The sequence below is a fragment of the Oreochromis aureus genome, linkage group 16, assembly GCF_013358895.1.
Source record: "Oreochromis aureus strain Israel breed Guangdong linkage group 16, ZZ_aureus, whole genome shotgun sequence".
Lineage (NCBI taxonomy): Eukaryota > Metazoa > Chordata > Actinopteri > Cichliformes > Cichlidae > Oreochromis > Oreochromis aureus.
In genome coordinates this window covers 15,007,388-15,024,042 of record NC_052957.1, presented here as the reverse complement: position 1 = coordinate 15,024,042, position 16,655 = coordinate 15,007,388, and the positions used below count along the sequence as shown (strand labels likewise).

The window sequence follows — 16,655 nt, the reverse complement described above, 5'->3', positions numbered from 1 at the left end:
GGAAAATTATGGCCAAGATTTGCAAAACAGTCTTACTTCTTTTATTCTCTATGATCTGAAATTAGTGACTGAGTCAGTCAGAGGTCAGACAGAGGTCAAGTCAGAAAACAATTTCGTCATAGACTTCTATAGGGCTGGAATTCTTTCTGCAATCGCAGCTATTGCCATCTGCTGGCGTACAGATGAAATGCAGGTTTAAGGCACTTCGGATCTGGAAGCTACGTCCTTATTTTATACTTTCTGTGGTCTACAGTTACAGTTGATTTGATTAAATTAAATTAATGTGAGGATTCACCTTTAGAAAATGATTAAAGTTATTACCTCTCAGGTAAGTGTTTTGTGACACAGCTGTGACCCACTGGAGTTGTAGTTTACATCTTCATGTGTTACCATCTTATTTAAAGAACCAAGGGGACAAAGTGGGTCTGTCCCCCGCAGTGTTTAGAACAAATGCCAAGGCTTACAAGTCTATTTCTAAAAAATTGAAACAACACTATATCTTATTAATTCCTCAGTTTTTGCTCCCAAAATGTTTTTGAGACCTTTTGCTTCACAAGGAAAATTGTGTTTGCTTCAAAGTAAGGTAAGTGGTAAGATGTTGGGTAATGTTTTCAGAATTTTGAAGATTGTTTGCTAATTTACCAGCTAATTACATTACAGTAATGTAAAGTTGAAATGTGATTCCCTAAAAAAAATCACTAAACGTAGATAAAAGTGATGCTTTCGGTGTAAATATTTTTTTTTAATGTGACAAAGTATATTTCTTCCCTGCTAATTCTACCTCTGTTCATTCTTTCTCCTACCCACTGAACACATTTTAAGTAAAAAAAAAATAAAACAAAAACAACAAAAAACCCCATATTGCTTTAAGCCCTGAGAGGTGGAGGGCGAGATGAGACACAACAGGAAGAAAAGAATTGTTTTTTGATTAAATTTGGTTGAGGTCCAGAATAAAGTGTGGGTGTGAGAGTGTGCATACACCTTAGGTAGCACCATGCCCACAGAACAAAAACTTGCTATGCTGTTGCCTACCACAATTAATGTGTGAGTGAAACACTGGGCAAACAGAGGGGGGGCATTTGCATTTGATTACATTCCTCACATTGTAAAGGCTGCTGAGATACTGCAAGGCCCTAAGAGATGGAGCCTGGTTGGAGCTAATGGGGCACTGCAGATTCCAGGGGACCTCAGAAGTCCTTTCATCTCCCATTTCGATGAGACCCTCGGAGAAAGAGGAGTGTTTCGAAAGGTTAATTCAACTCGACTCGATTCAATTCAGTTTTATTTGAATTGAATCAAATTCATGTAGAGGTTCAAAGAGCTTCACAGGCATAAAAACATTAAGAGCTTTGCTTTCCAGTGGCTTTCACACACAGTAGCAGTACAGAGTATTATGATATACGCTGGTCATACAAGGGCACTGTCGAGTGTGAGATTGTGGGCATTTGAAGTTTGGCAATGGCAAAATGTGTTTTGTATGCAGGTTAGTTCTAAAATAACCAGGCTGGGTTGAGGGTGGTTTTCTCGTAGTCTGTGTCATGACAGACATTATTATATGTCACTTCAGGTAATCAGTGTTCAGGGCAATATATATTATATAAAATATATAGCTAGCAAGTGGAAAGGTGAGACAACAGGCAAAGGAAGCTGAGTTGGGATTCTCACTGACCAGGTGATTGTATGACTCAGAGGGAGCAGCCTTAGCTAAAGCCAAAGCTTGCAAGTCGGGGACATGCCTCAGCTTTTTCTTTTTTCCCCCCGTTTATATCACACACCTAAATTTCACCAGACTTCCATCACACATGGGTGTTTTCCAGAATTGCCATTTCACTGCCTTTGTTTATCTATTAGACCTGCTTTGCACAGTGTGATATGCAATGAACCTGCAAGATTCTTGATATCTCTATGCTATCTTGGTTTCAAGACTCTACTACACTAGTTGATAGGTGGCCTGCATGATAGAGTTGACACATGGTCGAGCTGACGTGCTCTCAGACACTATAATTGTTTAGACAAATGTTCATTTCTGGTGTTCACTGTGTTTTCTTCAAAGTGTTGGCATATTGGGTCTTTTACTTTGGAAATGTAGCTCTGGTTTCTTTCTATACCCTGAAAGAGAAATTAAACCAAGTACTGATGTTTGAGCATTTAGAGTGGACTCTTCTTTTTAAAGTAAATTTATATTTTTGCCTTCTACTCAGTTTGTAAACACTGAATAAAGGAAGTCTGTTTTACACTCATAACCTTCTAAGATTTGAAGTTAAGCTTGTGCATTTTTATTACCTTACCTTTAGTCATTCTGAGTGCTTTATTTTTCTAACCCAAGAGTGGTTTAAGACTGAGGTGAGCATGTTGATTTTCCAAGCTGTAGTGTGAATGCGAATGTGGGCTGCTGCAAAGAGGACGGGTTTTTTTTCGCCCTCAGGTCTGTATTACACCCACATCCACCTAGGAGCGAACCATCTGTGTGTCCCTGATGGCATGCTGGCACTTTGGCTGTCTGGGTGTGGGTCAGTAAAGAGGGATAGGGACACGAACAGCAGGATCTGCATTGCCCTAGTCTCTGCCTGTTTCTTCTCTCGCCACCCTGCAGTTTGCTGCAGTTTCCTCGGTGCCCAGGCTATTTGTGCCATGGTAACTGTGCCAGCCTGCCAGCTCAGACACAGATTCCACCTCTCGTCTCCCTCTTTGCCAGCATGATGACTCAGCAGCTCCTGCAGGGCTTCAGCCTCCTCCCTCCTCAACCTCGGTGATACACCATGCTCATCAGACAAAGTAGTGTTTTGTCATCCTCTTCTTTAGCTGACCTGAATACAAAACAGACCCAAATAATAAAGCGTCCAACTAGACTAATATGTGTCTTGTATCACTTTTAAAATGTCAGCTATAAATTATTGTGGCAATAATATGTTGGCTTTAATCATATTTAATGTCTCGTAAGCAGAAAATCCCTCAAATGGTTAAAATCACAGCTGCCTACAGTGGGAGAAATAATTATTTAATCCTCTGCTGATTTGCATTACAAATCACATTGATTTACATGTCATTGAGTGAAATAAGTATTTGATCCCCCAACCAAAACATGACTTAGTAGTTGGTGGAGAAACCTTTGTGGGCAAGCACAGAAGTATGTTTCTAGTAGTTGGTCACCAGGTTTGCACACATTTTAAAACGGATTTTACACAAACTCACAAAACCCTTTGAGTTACCAAGTGCTAACCAAGAAACCTAAAGTTTCAGCTCCTTCCACAGACTTTCCAGAGGATTGAAGTCTGCAGACTAGCTAGGCCATTCCCTGACCTTAACAAGCGTATTCTTTAACCATTCCTTTGTTGACTTGGTTGTATGTTATGGGGTCATTGGAAGACCCATCCATGACCCATCTTCAGTGTTCTGGCTGACTGAATGAGGTTCTCGTCCCAAGATTTTATTGTAGCTTTTTGTGTCTATTGGCCCCTTGACGTTTTGAACTTGTCTTGTAGCCTTAGCAGTAAAACAGCCCCAAAACATAATGTTTCCACATGTTGTATCTGTGAAGGTTCTCAGTCATCCAGGTCATCGTAGTCTAAGGAGCTTGGAAAAAAAAGTGTCTGGACTTCTTTAAGTTGCTTGAAGACATTTCACCTCTCATCCGAGAAGTCCAGACGCTTTTGTTTCCACTTGTTCTTTGGGTCATACTCAGCATTTCTCTTCCTCCAAACATGGCGGGTCGAAAGCTTGATTTTTGGTTTCATTTGGCCACAGCACTTTCTCCCAAGCATCACTGAATCATTTAGACGTGTCTTGGCAAACGATGGTGATGCTGAAAGACTTTTGTCCCTGTTACAACTTAGTGTGTCCCAGTAATCTTTGTTTTTGGGTTTTCCTCCACCTTACTCTTGATTATTCTCACCTGATGAGTCAAGATATTGCATGGAGCAAAAGATCCAGGCTGATTGGTGGTCATTTTATATTATTTATTATATTTCATTCATAATTGCACCAAGGGTTGTCACCTTCCCATCAAGGTTTTTGCATTTGTTCTGGTAGCCCATTCTTCAGCTCTTTGGTCTTGTCCACAGTGGTGGAGAGGTTGGAATGAAAGAAATGGATGCTGTTGATAGGTGTGCTTTATACACATCAGGAGATGAGATCAGGAGTGTCTGTAGTTAATGGAATGTAATTTGTGTGCCACACGTGGGGAACCAGAATCTGTGGAGGCCAGAATTTTGGGTTCTGAATTCTGGCTCGATTGTAGGGGATCAAATACTTACTGCATTTAATAACATGCAAATCAATTTTATAAGTTTTTTGTAATGGTTTTTTTCTTGATTTTTGGCTGATATTCAGTCTCTCTCCATTAAAAAGAAACTACCCAAAAAATTAGAGACTGTTAATTTCTTTGTAAGTGCGCAAAATTACAAATTCAGCAGGGGATCAAATAATTATATTCCCCACTATGCATGCCTTTTGGTCCAGTTGCACCAGTAACAGCATGTGAGTGGCATGTTTAATTATCTCTATCTAATCACTTTAAGCTCTGCTCAACTTCTTAGAGTAATGCTTATCAAGATGGCCCTCTGGAGTGAGATCACTGGAAAGAGTCTGGGAAGGAATTGTGGCATCATAAAATGGCAGCGGCGACATGCAGGATCACTTTCAAGTTTCTCTAGTAGCGCTCGGCAGGAGTCTACCCTAACATACTTCTGGCTGAGCCATGTCTATTTCAGGTGTTTATCTTAGATTGTACACACAAAGGCTTGTTTGTGTTAAGCTAAATGTAATCTTTTATGTCTGCTCATACAAGGTCGGTACCTACGCAGAGAATCTGAAGCCCTCGTAAAGAACGTCTTTGGTGGAAAAAGTATTTCTATTCTTTACTTAAGTGAAAGAAGGAACGTCTCCTCCATTTAGAATGATGGTATTGGTATTACCACCTGAATGTGCCTCAGAAAATTATATGCAAAGTTACTGTATAACTAAAGTGCAAGCAGCTCGACATTTTCTTTGTAGCATACTTGAGTCAAATTTTACCACTGGAACAGAGGAGCTCAGAGCATAATAAATGGCATCCACTGCAAACTGACATTTCACCTTCAAGGTAGGCAAAGAGAAGGAATGCACATAAATTATTTTCCTCAAAGTATTTTAATGCATATCAAAATCAGGGCAGCTTTCTCAAGCTCTTAGCATTTCCCTCTGCCTTATAGTGTTGTAAGGCTTATTACAAAATTTGCTCCAACCACAATAAGCATGGGGAAAGTATATCTTAAGTTATAATAAGCATGTGGCGTTCATACCAGTTTCCTATTACATCACAACTTCAGAGGACATAGGAAGAGGGAATTAGCGGAAAGATGGGGGTTGAGACAGTGTGGGGGAATGAGAGCACACCCTTGGCAGGATGTCAGCTCTGTGAGCACACACTACACGACGCTGCCAGAGAATTCAATACGCAGGGGTAGAGGGACGCAACACACACACTTTCACAGTACGACAAAATTGTCTGCTCAGATCAGTTTTGCAGATGCTAGCTCTGCTTCTTTTCCTTCCCTAAGAAAGCCTTCTGAGGTTTCCAATATCATGTCTGGCTCTGTATTTATGAAGCCCAAGCTGTTAGCTGGGTTTATGATATGCTACCAACTAGCCATGGCCTATTCATAGGTGGGAAACAGTTTGTTTACTGTGCTTATGCAACATAAATATTGCTATTAATGCATAAAGTATACTTTGGATTCATGCATATGGATACTGCACTCTTTAAAAATTGCAGGGACTTCACATTTTTTGGTTATCAAGTCTAACTGGTACTTTACTGTATGTTAACTTGTATGTAAAGGGAGACCCGGTGACTCATGAGGGGTTTTTTTTAAACTCAGACTAAAATATTTGCTGTCTATCCAAGAAGCAGACACATACTCAGTGAGTACCTCGTTCCTTATAGCTCGTTTAAGACAAAGTGTTTGAGTAGGCGAGATGAACTGAGACAGACATAATTTCATTGCCCCGTGGAGGCTGTTTTGGCAGTAAATATAAACAAAAATGCAGCAAATCATTTGCCTACACTAATTGATGCCATTAAGCAGAGCCTTGTGACATGCTCTACTTAGTTAATTGAGGTTAGTTATTGATCTGTTCAGTGTTTGAGTCAGCATGTTGTGCTTGATGTTGTCTTATTTTTTCTTCTTACGAGTCGTATGAGTCAATATATCAAGATAACGAGGAACACGCATCTGTTTTGTTGGGCCTGGGATTTTTTTTGCCTTCTACACCTCTGCTTATCTCTTTGTCCCGTTTCCTCCGGCTTTCTGACTCCATCGCAGCTCAGCCTGTCCCCCCGCTTCACCTACCCCACCCTTCCAACAGCATGGCGCCCTTCTTCTCACTGTCCCTCTGGGCGCTGACACTAGACACCTCCTCGTCTCGCTCCCCCCACACCCACCTCCCTCCTTTTAGCCTAACTGAGTGTTGCGGCCCACCGTGACCCACATCTCTCTCGCACGCTCACCCCGTTCTCTGCCCTTCTCTGACCCACTGTCCCCGAGTTGCCCCTGGGCCGTTCCTCCCTTGCCTCCTCATGCCCGCCTGCCCCGTGTTCTCCGTGCTCTCCGTGCCTCCGTTGCTGTTCCCCTCTCCTCTCCGGTCCAAAGGGAGCAGACAGAGCTCCTGATTATCTCTGTGTGGCAGCCTCTGTTTTGTGCTCTGATTAAAGGAGCAGCATGTGGTCTGTGTGTGAGCGGCCTGTGCAGACGCCGCCGTTGGCCTAATGCTAACATTACGTGCTTAATCATTTATGTCTGGGAGACGGGCACAAAAGCTTGGAGGGGTTGTGGGTGCTGGGGTATTTATCAGCGGCGCAGATGCACTGAGGCGCAAACGCACATGCTGCCAAGAAAACGTTCCCGGTGTTTGGTATAGCATAAACGGGGCACGCTCTAAGCTACGTGTCTGCTCAACACTTGCATATCAGCTTTATAAAATGGTTATTTTGGAGTTTGCAGTGTGAGATAAACAGGTGAACTGTGACAAAAAATCTGTCCAAAATGAAAAAAAACCCTACTACTGCACAGCGTATGTGACGGTTCCTACAAACGCATTAAATATTGAACGATTAGACTGTCACCAGGTCTCTAAACGATAGTATTCGGGCACCCACACTGTCCTCCTCTCTTCTTTCTCCTCCTCCTCCTCTTCCTCCTCCTCCTCCTCCTCCTCTTCATGTCTGTCTGCTCCTCTCCCCTCACTGCCAAGCAGCCTGTCCCTCTAACACGCACACACACGCACACACACACAAACTCACACACTCACGCACCGAGGCAGCCAATAGGAGAGCACCAGTCTCCCCATTGCTTGCCACTCAATGCCTTGTTGCCAGGACAACAGGAAGGCATGAGACCCACTTTACTTGAGCATTTTAAACTTGGTGTTGACTTTTTTTTCCTGAAAACAAGAAAAGGTCTCCCTCTGTAAAATCACTCACTCTAATATTCCTACCTCGATGGGGAAATCCTGCCATTTTCAGTCCGTCTTATGAAGTAGTCCTCTGAAAGGAATTTTAACAAAAAAATATATCCATGTGTGCTGATATAGAAAGATAAAAATCACGATGTCATAGTTGGAGTGCCACGTTCATTTTGTTTTTGTTTTCGTTTTTTTCCTCCCCCTCTCCAGGTCTACAATGACGAGTGTGGACATGTTTCTGTTAGTTGTGATCACACTGGTCCTCCCCTGTTCAAGCTTAGAAGGTAAGTCTCTAATAATAAACCAAAAGGCTGCTTTTTACGTCAGCGGTATCGAAAGGGACGGAAAGTTCCTGCCGACAAAACCAGACAGGATCCAATTCGGTGTAGTGTCCGTGCTAGATATCCGGAGAATAAACAATATGTGTAGTGCTTGAAAAGTTGTGTTATGGACATCTGAAACACCCCCTCCTCCTGTGAGCTGGTTAATATACGCAGTGTTTCTTCTGTTTCTTTCACTGTCCCCCTCAAGTTGTTTGAATGCATAGAACAAAATTCATGCTGCCCCCCCGTTTCACCACCCCTCCTCAGTCTGTCTGCCTTTCATCTGCTGTCTGTCAGTGTTATTTTAAACTACTGCAGTGGCAGCGGATTGCAGTAGAATTTATTTATTTTTATTCTGGCACCCAAAACTTTCTCGCTACATCTTCAGTATGTATTATCTCTACATGCAAACAAGTAGCAGGCATTGATCATTTATTGTGATTAAACATGAAGGTTCATATTTCTGCCCTCAGTATTGATCATCTACTGTAGGACCTCTGTCTTCTCAGACATAAATCCCGATCTTCTAATTGTTTCCTGTTGCAGGTGAGGGCGGTGTGAGAAATGAATGTTTATGTGACGGATCATCCTGCAGCAGTGGGGACCGATGCTTTGGTCAGGAGTGCTTCAGCTCTCTCGCGATGATAAACGGGACATCAGTCGTTCGTAAAGGCTGCATTTTGGGGGACGAAGACCGATCCTTGAGCTGCAGATCCACACCAACTCCTCAGCTGGTGGTGAAGTGCTGCTATGGGCATTTGTGTAATATGAACATCTCCCTTAACTTCCCACTAAAAGGTGAGGCATTTGCTAAGAGAATTGTAAAATTGTCCTGCTTTAAACTCTGCAGAACTTTGGGAAATCGAATTTCGGGACAACTTTTTCAATGGATTTGGAAGTTGTGAGTCTGTGGTAGCTGACTCCTTAGTCCCTTTTTCAATTACTACCTACTCAACTCGGCTTGACTGGTTTTCCATTACAATCCAGTACTACCTAATGCGTGTTGTTGTCATCATAGCAACACGTCCGAGCGTGTCACAGCGTAATAATATGCGACACGAATGCTACAAAAAAGTAGACATAGGTAAGAGTAGACCTGCTGCTCGGTCTTGGCTGGCTGGTCTTGTCCTGGCTTTTCGTCAGGCATTGTTTTTTGTAGCCATTTCCCTTGTTGCCAGGTTTCAAAAATGGTGGTTTTAATTTTCGTGAACAACGTTTTCGTGACTCATCAAGTGACGCTACCGACCAACCAATTCAGTCTCACGACGTCACATTTTAGTACCAGCTCGGATTGCTTGGAACCCTGACTGAGCAGGTATAAAAAAGTACCTGGTACCAGGTACTATGACCCAATGGAAGACCCTAAAAACCATGGTGAACCGTGCCGAGTCGATCCAAGTAGGTACTAATGAAAAGAGGGCTCTTGCTAACAGCTGTACTGGTGGAATTCACAGATGGAAACCCAGACGAGAAGTGTTTGGACTGTAACACCACTTTTTTTCCTCTGAACTGGCAACAGTTGACAATGGTTGCATTGTGTTTTGGAATTTGGGTCCATTCATCCCATTCTCATGATCCAGCAAAACAAAATTTTGGCCATAACTCAAGAATTCGTACACTAATCATGAAAACACACTTCATAAATACCTAATAGGATAAAATAATCAAGAAGCAATCATGCAGGACACAAGATCTTGTGTGCTGTTTCTAGCTTGTAGCTTTTTTTTGCAGCAATGTGTATATCTGCAGCACTGCCTGCTGTCATGACTACAACTTTGTTTTCTAACAGAATCATCTTTCTGTGCTATACGTACAAACACATACAAAGAATTTTACCTAGAATATGATAGTCTCAGAACAGAAAAAGAAAAAGCTCAGCAAGGTCGAGTCAAATCTCTTGTATTCATCTTTCTCATTACTGTAACTCAGAAAAATGTGCTCAAGTGGTTTCTTTCTTTGGTTTCTTGACTGACAATAAACACCCATTGTTGAATAAAATGTAAACATGCATTTAAACTGAAATTTATTAAGTTATACAAGTGCAAGGCTGTAACTCTTGTTTGTTGTTCAAGCTCTGTGGTTCAGCACATTCAATTTCAAGTAAGCTAATGGACTCTGTTAGTCTGTTTAATTTCCAGTAGCTTTATTCTAATGTTATTAGAGCTGTGTGTGAGATGGAAACCTGTGTGTAAAGTTATTCTGCAGTATAGCTGCTTAGTTGTTGTGTGCTTTTACAGTTGATAATGAAAATGTATTTAAAATCGCAAGCTAGAAAATCAATTGATCTGTCCCATGAACCATGTGCATGCTTGTCAACAACTAAAATCAAAGATTTAAATAATCTTTTCTAGTCTGTTTGAGTAGGCCTCCTGAATAAGTGTTGTTTCAACAAAATAGTCAAATTTGTTTTATATCAGGAGATGCTAGATTCAAACAGGCAAAACATTTTCTGCTCTCTTTGGTGAATGTCCAGCAAATGGATCTTTTCAACGTGCATGTTTTCTGATGTGAGTGAATGCCTTTTAATTTAATGGGTTGCTAATGGTATTGGTCTAATGGGTTTCCCCACATATCTATTTCCTCTTATCAGATGTACAACTGTCTGCTGGCAGACCAGTCCTCAGAGACCAAGAGTGTGTATGCGAGGGCGGTGTATGTGAGCATGGCCATCGCTGCACAGGCCAGCACTGTTTCTCCGCTCTGAAGATGATTGATGGGGCAGCCGTCCAACAGAAGGGCTGCCTGAGGGACGACGAGGAGGGCAAAGCCACCTGTGCCATGCCACCCTCATCGGCCCATGTTGTCAAGTGCTGCCAGGGCCATCTGTGTAACATGAACGTCACTGTGCAAGCCCCAGGGAAAGGTGACTTTGTACACATTGTACAGATTTCTGTTGGCTGCTGTTCCTTCACGGGCCTTATGTAACTTAGGATTGTGCAAAAGTTTCATGGATGATTATCTTTTGGTTTAAAAAAAAAACAATCTTAATTCATTGCATTTTTGTAAAAAGTTTTCTTTCTGAATCTTTTGCAGGTACAGTAGTCCAGAGTAAGTCCCCGAGCAAAGAGGAGCATGAGTGTGTGTGCGAGGGTCGTTCATGTGGAACACAGAATCGCTGCTTGGGCTACCAGTGTTTCTCATCTCTGGCAGTCAGTGGCGGCATCATAATGTCCCAAAAAGGCTGCTTTAAGGTCTTAGAACAGAGCACGATGACCTGCAAGACCCCGCCTTCCACAGACCAGATAGTCTACTGCTGCCAGGGACACCTGTGTAATATGAACATAACTGTGGAGCTCCCTGTCAAAGGTACAGCACAATGCTACCCAGAATGCATCACATATCAGATTGTTCAAGATTTGCAAGAACTCTTCTCTCAGTGTTGATCTCTGAACTATTTTTCCTTTTTTATCAAATCACTAACCACATTCAAAGTACTACCTAGATGTCTCATATGGGTTGGTTTATGCTACGGTTTAGACTAAGCAACACACATTCACATTCTCCATCATCCTCTACTGAGATGGCTTCAGCTGTGAAATTACCTGCCATGGCTGTTCTGGACTGTTTCTGTTGGCTTGAGTTACACGTCCATGTGGTCACACTCCTGGCATGTCATGAAACAGAGAAAAAGGGGAGACGGTGGGCAACTGGAGGGAGGTTTTGAATATTATTTAGTCATGGTCCACTTCTCTTCTTTTCTCTCAGTGGCTGTCAGGGCTGGCTGACAAGAGCCCAGAGGGTGAAGCCACCTGGGATTGAAAGAGTCAGGCATCGATACACAGAGCTTTTGTCCTTTTTTTATTTCTTTCACCTGTACCTTAGCCTCGACAGTCATGCATTTGATACTACGGCCTACATGACACATTTAGATCTAATATGCCTTAATCTTATCATCTTGGTTGGGCATTGAAGGAATAGATCAGTTGTGAAAATGACTACATTGTATCCAGCTCTTTCCACAAATGGTTAAAATACATATTTACAGTTTATTAATGTAGGTGGTCTGTTAGTTCATTCTGTATAGTACTATTACTAATTCTACATTAGTCCTAGTAGTAGTACATAGTATTATGCTAATGCTGTTTTGTTATTGATTTTTAGTTTTTCTCAAAGATAACATAATTTAAGCCCCCAAAATGTGAAAAAAAGTCTAAATAAATGGGAGTTTGTTTCCAAGCTGCCCCGCACGGAACATCTTGAGTTTAAAACAAATAAGTGAGGGGATACATCCCCGTGTGTAAAAGCCCACATTTGACCACATTTCGGTCATGCCATCCAGCAATACCATGTACCATATACCGCTACTACCATACCATATGCATGACATGCATACTTTCCTATATTGCAGACCCCTGTCTTTTGAATTCTCACACATGCACATAATCATGAAATACATTTTTTTAATGTAACATTTTGCAGCTGAATGCATTTCCCCATGTGTATTTGATTCAAATATAGTGAGCCCCTAGAAAGTGTTGCTAGTTATGTGTATTTGGAAGAAGGAGTTCATTATGCAAGTTGAGAAAAGGGGATCATTGTCTGTGCTGGAAGCAGAGCCGAGCAGTCTTTTTCCTTGGAATGTTTGGAAAGTGTGAATGGTGGTCAGTTCCTCAGGATGGCCTCTGTTGACTTGATGAGCTCCACTATGTGTGTATATGAGTGAACACTCTTGTGTGTGGGTATTCTTTATGCACCTTCACACCCACCCCGACTTGTTTCTTCAGGAAGCCTGCAGAGTGCTGCAATCCTCTGTTTTGTGTATGGTTGAATCCTCAACCTGTGTGGTCCAAGACCGCTCCCTCATTGTGTCTTATTCTGAAGCTCAATGAACTCTCTCCAGTGTCATTTACTGCAAGCAACCGATACCAACTCTAGATTTAAAAAACAAAACAAAACAAAAAAAAAGAAGCTAGATTTAATTTGATTATGTTCTAAAACTATCTAAAAGGATGACCTGATAGTGACACTGTAAATTTTTTCTGTCCCCTTAACAGCTGATGAGCAATCCAACTACAGTGTGACCACACTAGCTGTTGTCATCGTGGCACCCATCATTGTCCTCATCATCCTCTCTGCTGTCGCTATCCTGGTGTTCAGAAGGATCCACCACAACCAAATGGAGAGGCTAACCTCCCGAGATGCTGAATATGGAACTATTGATGGCCTTATAGCTTCTAATGTGGGGGAGAGCACTCTAGCGGTGAGTAGTTGATGGCACAAAGGTGGCTACCTTCATAACGCACCTGAAAAACCAATTTTATTAGCAGCTCAAGGAATAGTATAATGCACTAGTTTGTTTGATATAAAGCCTAATCAAATTCCAGTCTTTTATTTGCACCCATTACTTTCCCTTTGTAAGATGCCAGGTATGATGCAGTTTCTACCAAGACTCTATCAGCACTGTTGTGAAAAAAGTTAAATTGTTAGTTTTATTGTTTGAAAAAAATCGTTCTATTAGGGAGGGTAGCAGGTTTGATCTTTAAAAAAAAAAATGGCTGGCACAGTGATTCATTACAGATGGATAATGGAGACTACAGCTAAAGTCACGCTTTGGAAACCTTACAGTGCAGACTTGCACCGTAACAGAGATGTTAGAGATCCAATAACAGAGATGTGTGGTTCCTATTCTCTAATTATGTGTTGTATTACCTTGAGGGGTTCCTGTGATGATTTTTAAACACTGTTGGATTAGTGGGGACTTTTACCTTCTCTTTGTATGCATTTCCACTATTTAAAGGATAAAAGAGTTGCGTCAGCTTCATAAACAGAATTCAATCTTGTGATTAAGCCGTGATGCGATGGCACTGTAATTAAAGTCTCCTTCTCCTGCCATGAGTTAAACCTGTAAAACTCCCATGTTTGCCATTTAATAAAAAAGTACTCATGTTTTTAGTAATTTGAATGAAATTATAGCTTGATAGTGTCTAAACATAGTCTTATGTAGTTTCCGCTTTAAGTATGCAAGAGTGGTGTTAATTTCCTTATCAGAGAGCAGGAGTAATCCTCTGTGCGGATGTCTAGTGGACATGCAAAAAGTGAGGACGACTGCTCATCTGTGGTGTCCGCAGCTGTCTGCATGCATGTCTGCAAGTGAGTGTCATCCCAGCCTTGGTTTACTGGCTGTTTGGGTCGACTTGAGCTAGATCAGTCTCCGAATATGGTTAAATTGAACTGTGCAGACTGTTGCTCTGGACTTTCTTTCTTACTTTTAAGAACAGTTTGTTCTTGAGGAAAGAAAAGTTAAAGCAGTTGTACACTAGATGCATATGTATGAATTTTGTGGCTGAATGTGTGGGTGGTGCCATTGCTCCTCCCAGTTTTTTTCCCAGTCGGTTAGAGGGAATGTCTTTTGCTATTTCTTTTCTCTCCACTCATGCATGGATTGTGAGTTTTCTGCGGTTTTGAAGCCCGCTAAACTAATCCAGAATTTAGGTGGAGTCCTGTGGTTAGCATTTAGTCTGAAAGACAACCCAGCACATTCATTGGCTCACACACTGTGTAATCATGTTCAGCATAAACTGAGTCCAATTGGTGCCTTAGCAAAATGCTTGGTTGTTACCGTGCGTTTTACCATTTAGTAATCTTTCAAGAGTTGTTCTCTTTCGATAAACACGTCTAAACTTGTGGTCTAAACTTTTGAAATTCCAGATTATCTGATTTATTTTTGCAGCACCACGAGAAAGATTATTATGAACAATGGCATGCTTGTGAAAAGTGTTTGTCTCTCGGTAGCTGCTGCCTAGACTTGCTCTCTGGTTCTAATGATATTGCAATGTACTGATCACATTCTGCTGCTTAACAGCCCGGCCCAAAGATGCACTCCTAAAAACAATCCTCCTGCACCAAAGAGAGGGGTTTAAACTCTCTGCAGAGCAACTCATCATTCATTTTATGGCCTCTGCCTTGCATTCCTGTGTTGTGATTCCAAATTGACTCTCAGGCAGCTCTTGCATTATGCATTTGTTTATCTGAGGCATCACTCCCCTCTATTTTCAATCCTCATTCTCCCCTCCTAGTTAGTCATTTGTTTTGCTCAGCTGCTGCTGACTATGTTGCTGTGCACTGCCCTCCTGTGTTAGCGCTGGGATGCTGCACGTCTTGCAGATGAGATAAAAATAAAAGGCTTAGCAGCATTGCGCCTGTTTTGGAGTCTGGCCCTTGGATTAGATAAAATCTTCAGCACCCACACCAGTCACCAGGGAGGGGGTGGTACTTCTGTTATTTACTCAGCAGGGGGCACTCTGCAACACTAGCACAGAAACACACACACACACCCACCCACACACATTATCTTGGTACACACAGCTTGGCCCCCTCCATCCCATGTGGGTGCCACATCAAAGACAGCCTGCTTGTATTAATCTCCATCGGCGTCCCAGATGCTCCATATTTCACCATTTTTAGGCTTGAGCCACAGGATTCTTTTGGGACTGAGCTTTTCATTCATATAGATCACATGCAAATATATCCACAGACGCACAAATAAATTCATAAGCTCTTTTTTTCTCAGTTTAAAACATTTTTTTCTCTTTCCCAGGATTTGCTGGATCATTCCTGCACTTCAGGAAGTGGCTCAGGACTCCCTTTCCTTGTTCAGAGAACTGTTGCACGACAAATCACACTAAATGAGTGTGTGGGTAGGTGTCCTGTCAAAAGCTGTATTCCTATTTGTAATAGCACAGTTGGGGAAACAAAAAATCAGCCTCCTCTTTTCAGTTTAAGGTAACACGGTAACTGAGCAGACTAAAGGTCCTCTGGCAAAGAAATGCTGAGATGTAAAGGGTACTCCATCGCTCAGATTAAGCATAGGGGGAACTTTATAGCTTTGGCAGCAAAGATTGTGAAGGGACAAAGCTGCACAGCCATGTATATTGCGTGCTTATTGCTTATATACCGACCAGCAACAACATTAAAAGCACTGATTTGTGAGGTAAATAACATTGCTGCTCTCGTCAAAAATTTGCTGGGAAAACACAGTTCCTTGACACTTACCACCCACTTAAATATTGTTCTTGAGCACCCCCAACTGGGAATCAACACTCACCAAAAGCAGCATCCTCCTCCTGCAGCATAATCTGCCTCACCACAGTTTAAACTGCAGAAACCGAAGTGCTACCCTGCTTCTAAACTTTCTAGAACCCGGTATAATCGAGCATCTATAAGAGCAGTCTTATCAAGAGGGCCCATCCTGCAACCAACAGGAACCAGAGGAGTGCTAATGTCCCAGTGCCCAACAACACAAAACACACCCTGAAGTCCTCTGGTCCTAATTTTGTTGTCGATGGGTGTATACCAGATTACAGTACTTTAGAATCTCATGTTTGATATATATTAAGGTAGAAGCTGATCATTAATATAGCTAGTACAGTAATTTACAACCTTTCATGTAGTATTTTGCAGTCTGATAGGCTTTCAAATAGAAGTTGCTGGTTCATATTTAACTTTTCATGTCTTGAAGAAGACGTAAGACTAAAAAGTCCTGTGTGAGCATTCAAAACATGAAATTCAGGAACTTCCAAATCTTCAGATAAATCATCAAGAGAATAAAAATATGAATTTGAAATTGGTTGCAAAACAGACGAGCAGTGTGAGCTTATCGTGAAAGTGGGCCAGAGTAAATGTGCAACAGTTCAGCAGTGAAGTCCCCAGAGCCATAATTGCAATTCAGTCTTGAGATTGTTTTATGATAAGTGTCAGTGACAATGCTGGTAAGAGTGAGCATATTTTCAGGAAAACAAATTGCCACAATGTGTTGTGGCAATTTGTTTTTATGAAAAGGTACTCATGTTGAAAGTCACTTGTGTTGAAATGACTTCCCTAACCCTGCGTCACTCTAAACCAATTTTTATTACAATTATGACTATGTTAATGGGTTTTTGGCCACTGGGGGGC

At 41.7% G+C, this 16,655-nt stretch overlaps 1 protein-coding gene across 3 annotated transcripts in view; it reads left to right on the top strand.

The window, feature by feature from the left end:
• Window positions 1–16,655, top strand: part of LOC116322940 (activin receptor type-1) — a 42,468-nt gene that overhangs the window by 5,742 nt on the left and 20,071 nt on the right. For all 3 annotated transcript variants that reach the window (XM_039599935.1, XM_031743165.2, XM_031743166.2), the window contains exons 3-8: window positions 7,651–7,724; window positions 8,310–8,561; window positions 10,354–10,626; window positions 10,797–11,069; window positions 12,758–12,963; window positions 15,301–15,400. In XM_039599935.1, coding sequence (XP_039455869.1) covers window positions 7,658–7,724; window positions 8,310–8,561; window positions 10,354–10,626; window positions 10,797–11,069; window positions 12,758–12,963; window positions 15,301–15,400 — 1,171 coding nt within the window. In that variant the 5' untranslated portion in view covers window positions 7,651–7,657. The remainder of the gene's footprint in view (window positions 1–7,650; window positions 7,725–8,309; window positions 8,562–10,353; window positions 10,627–10,796; window positions 11,070–12,757; window positions 12,964–15,300; window positions 15,401–16,655) is intronic.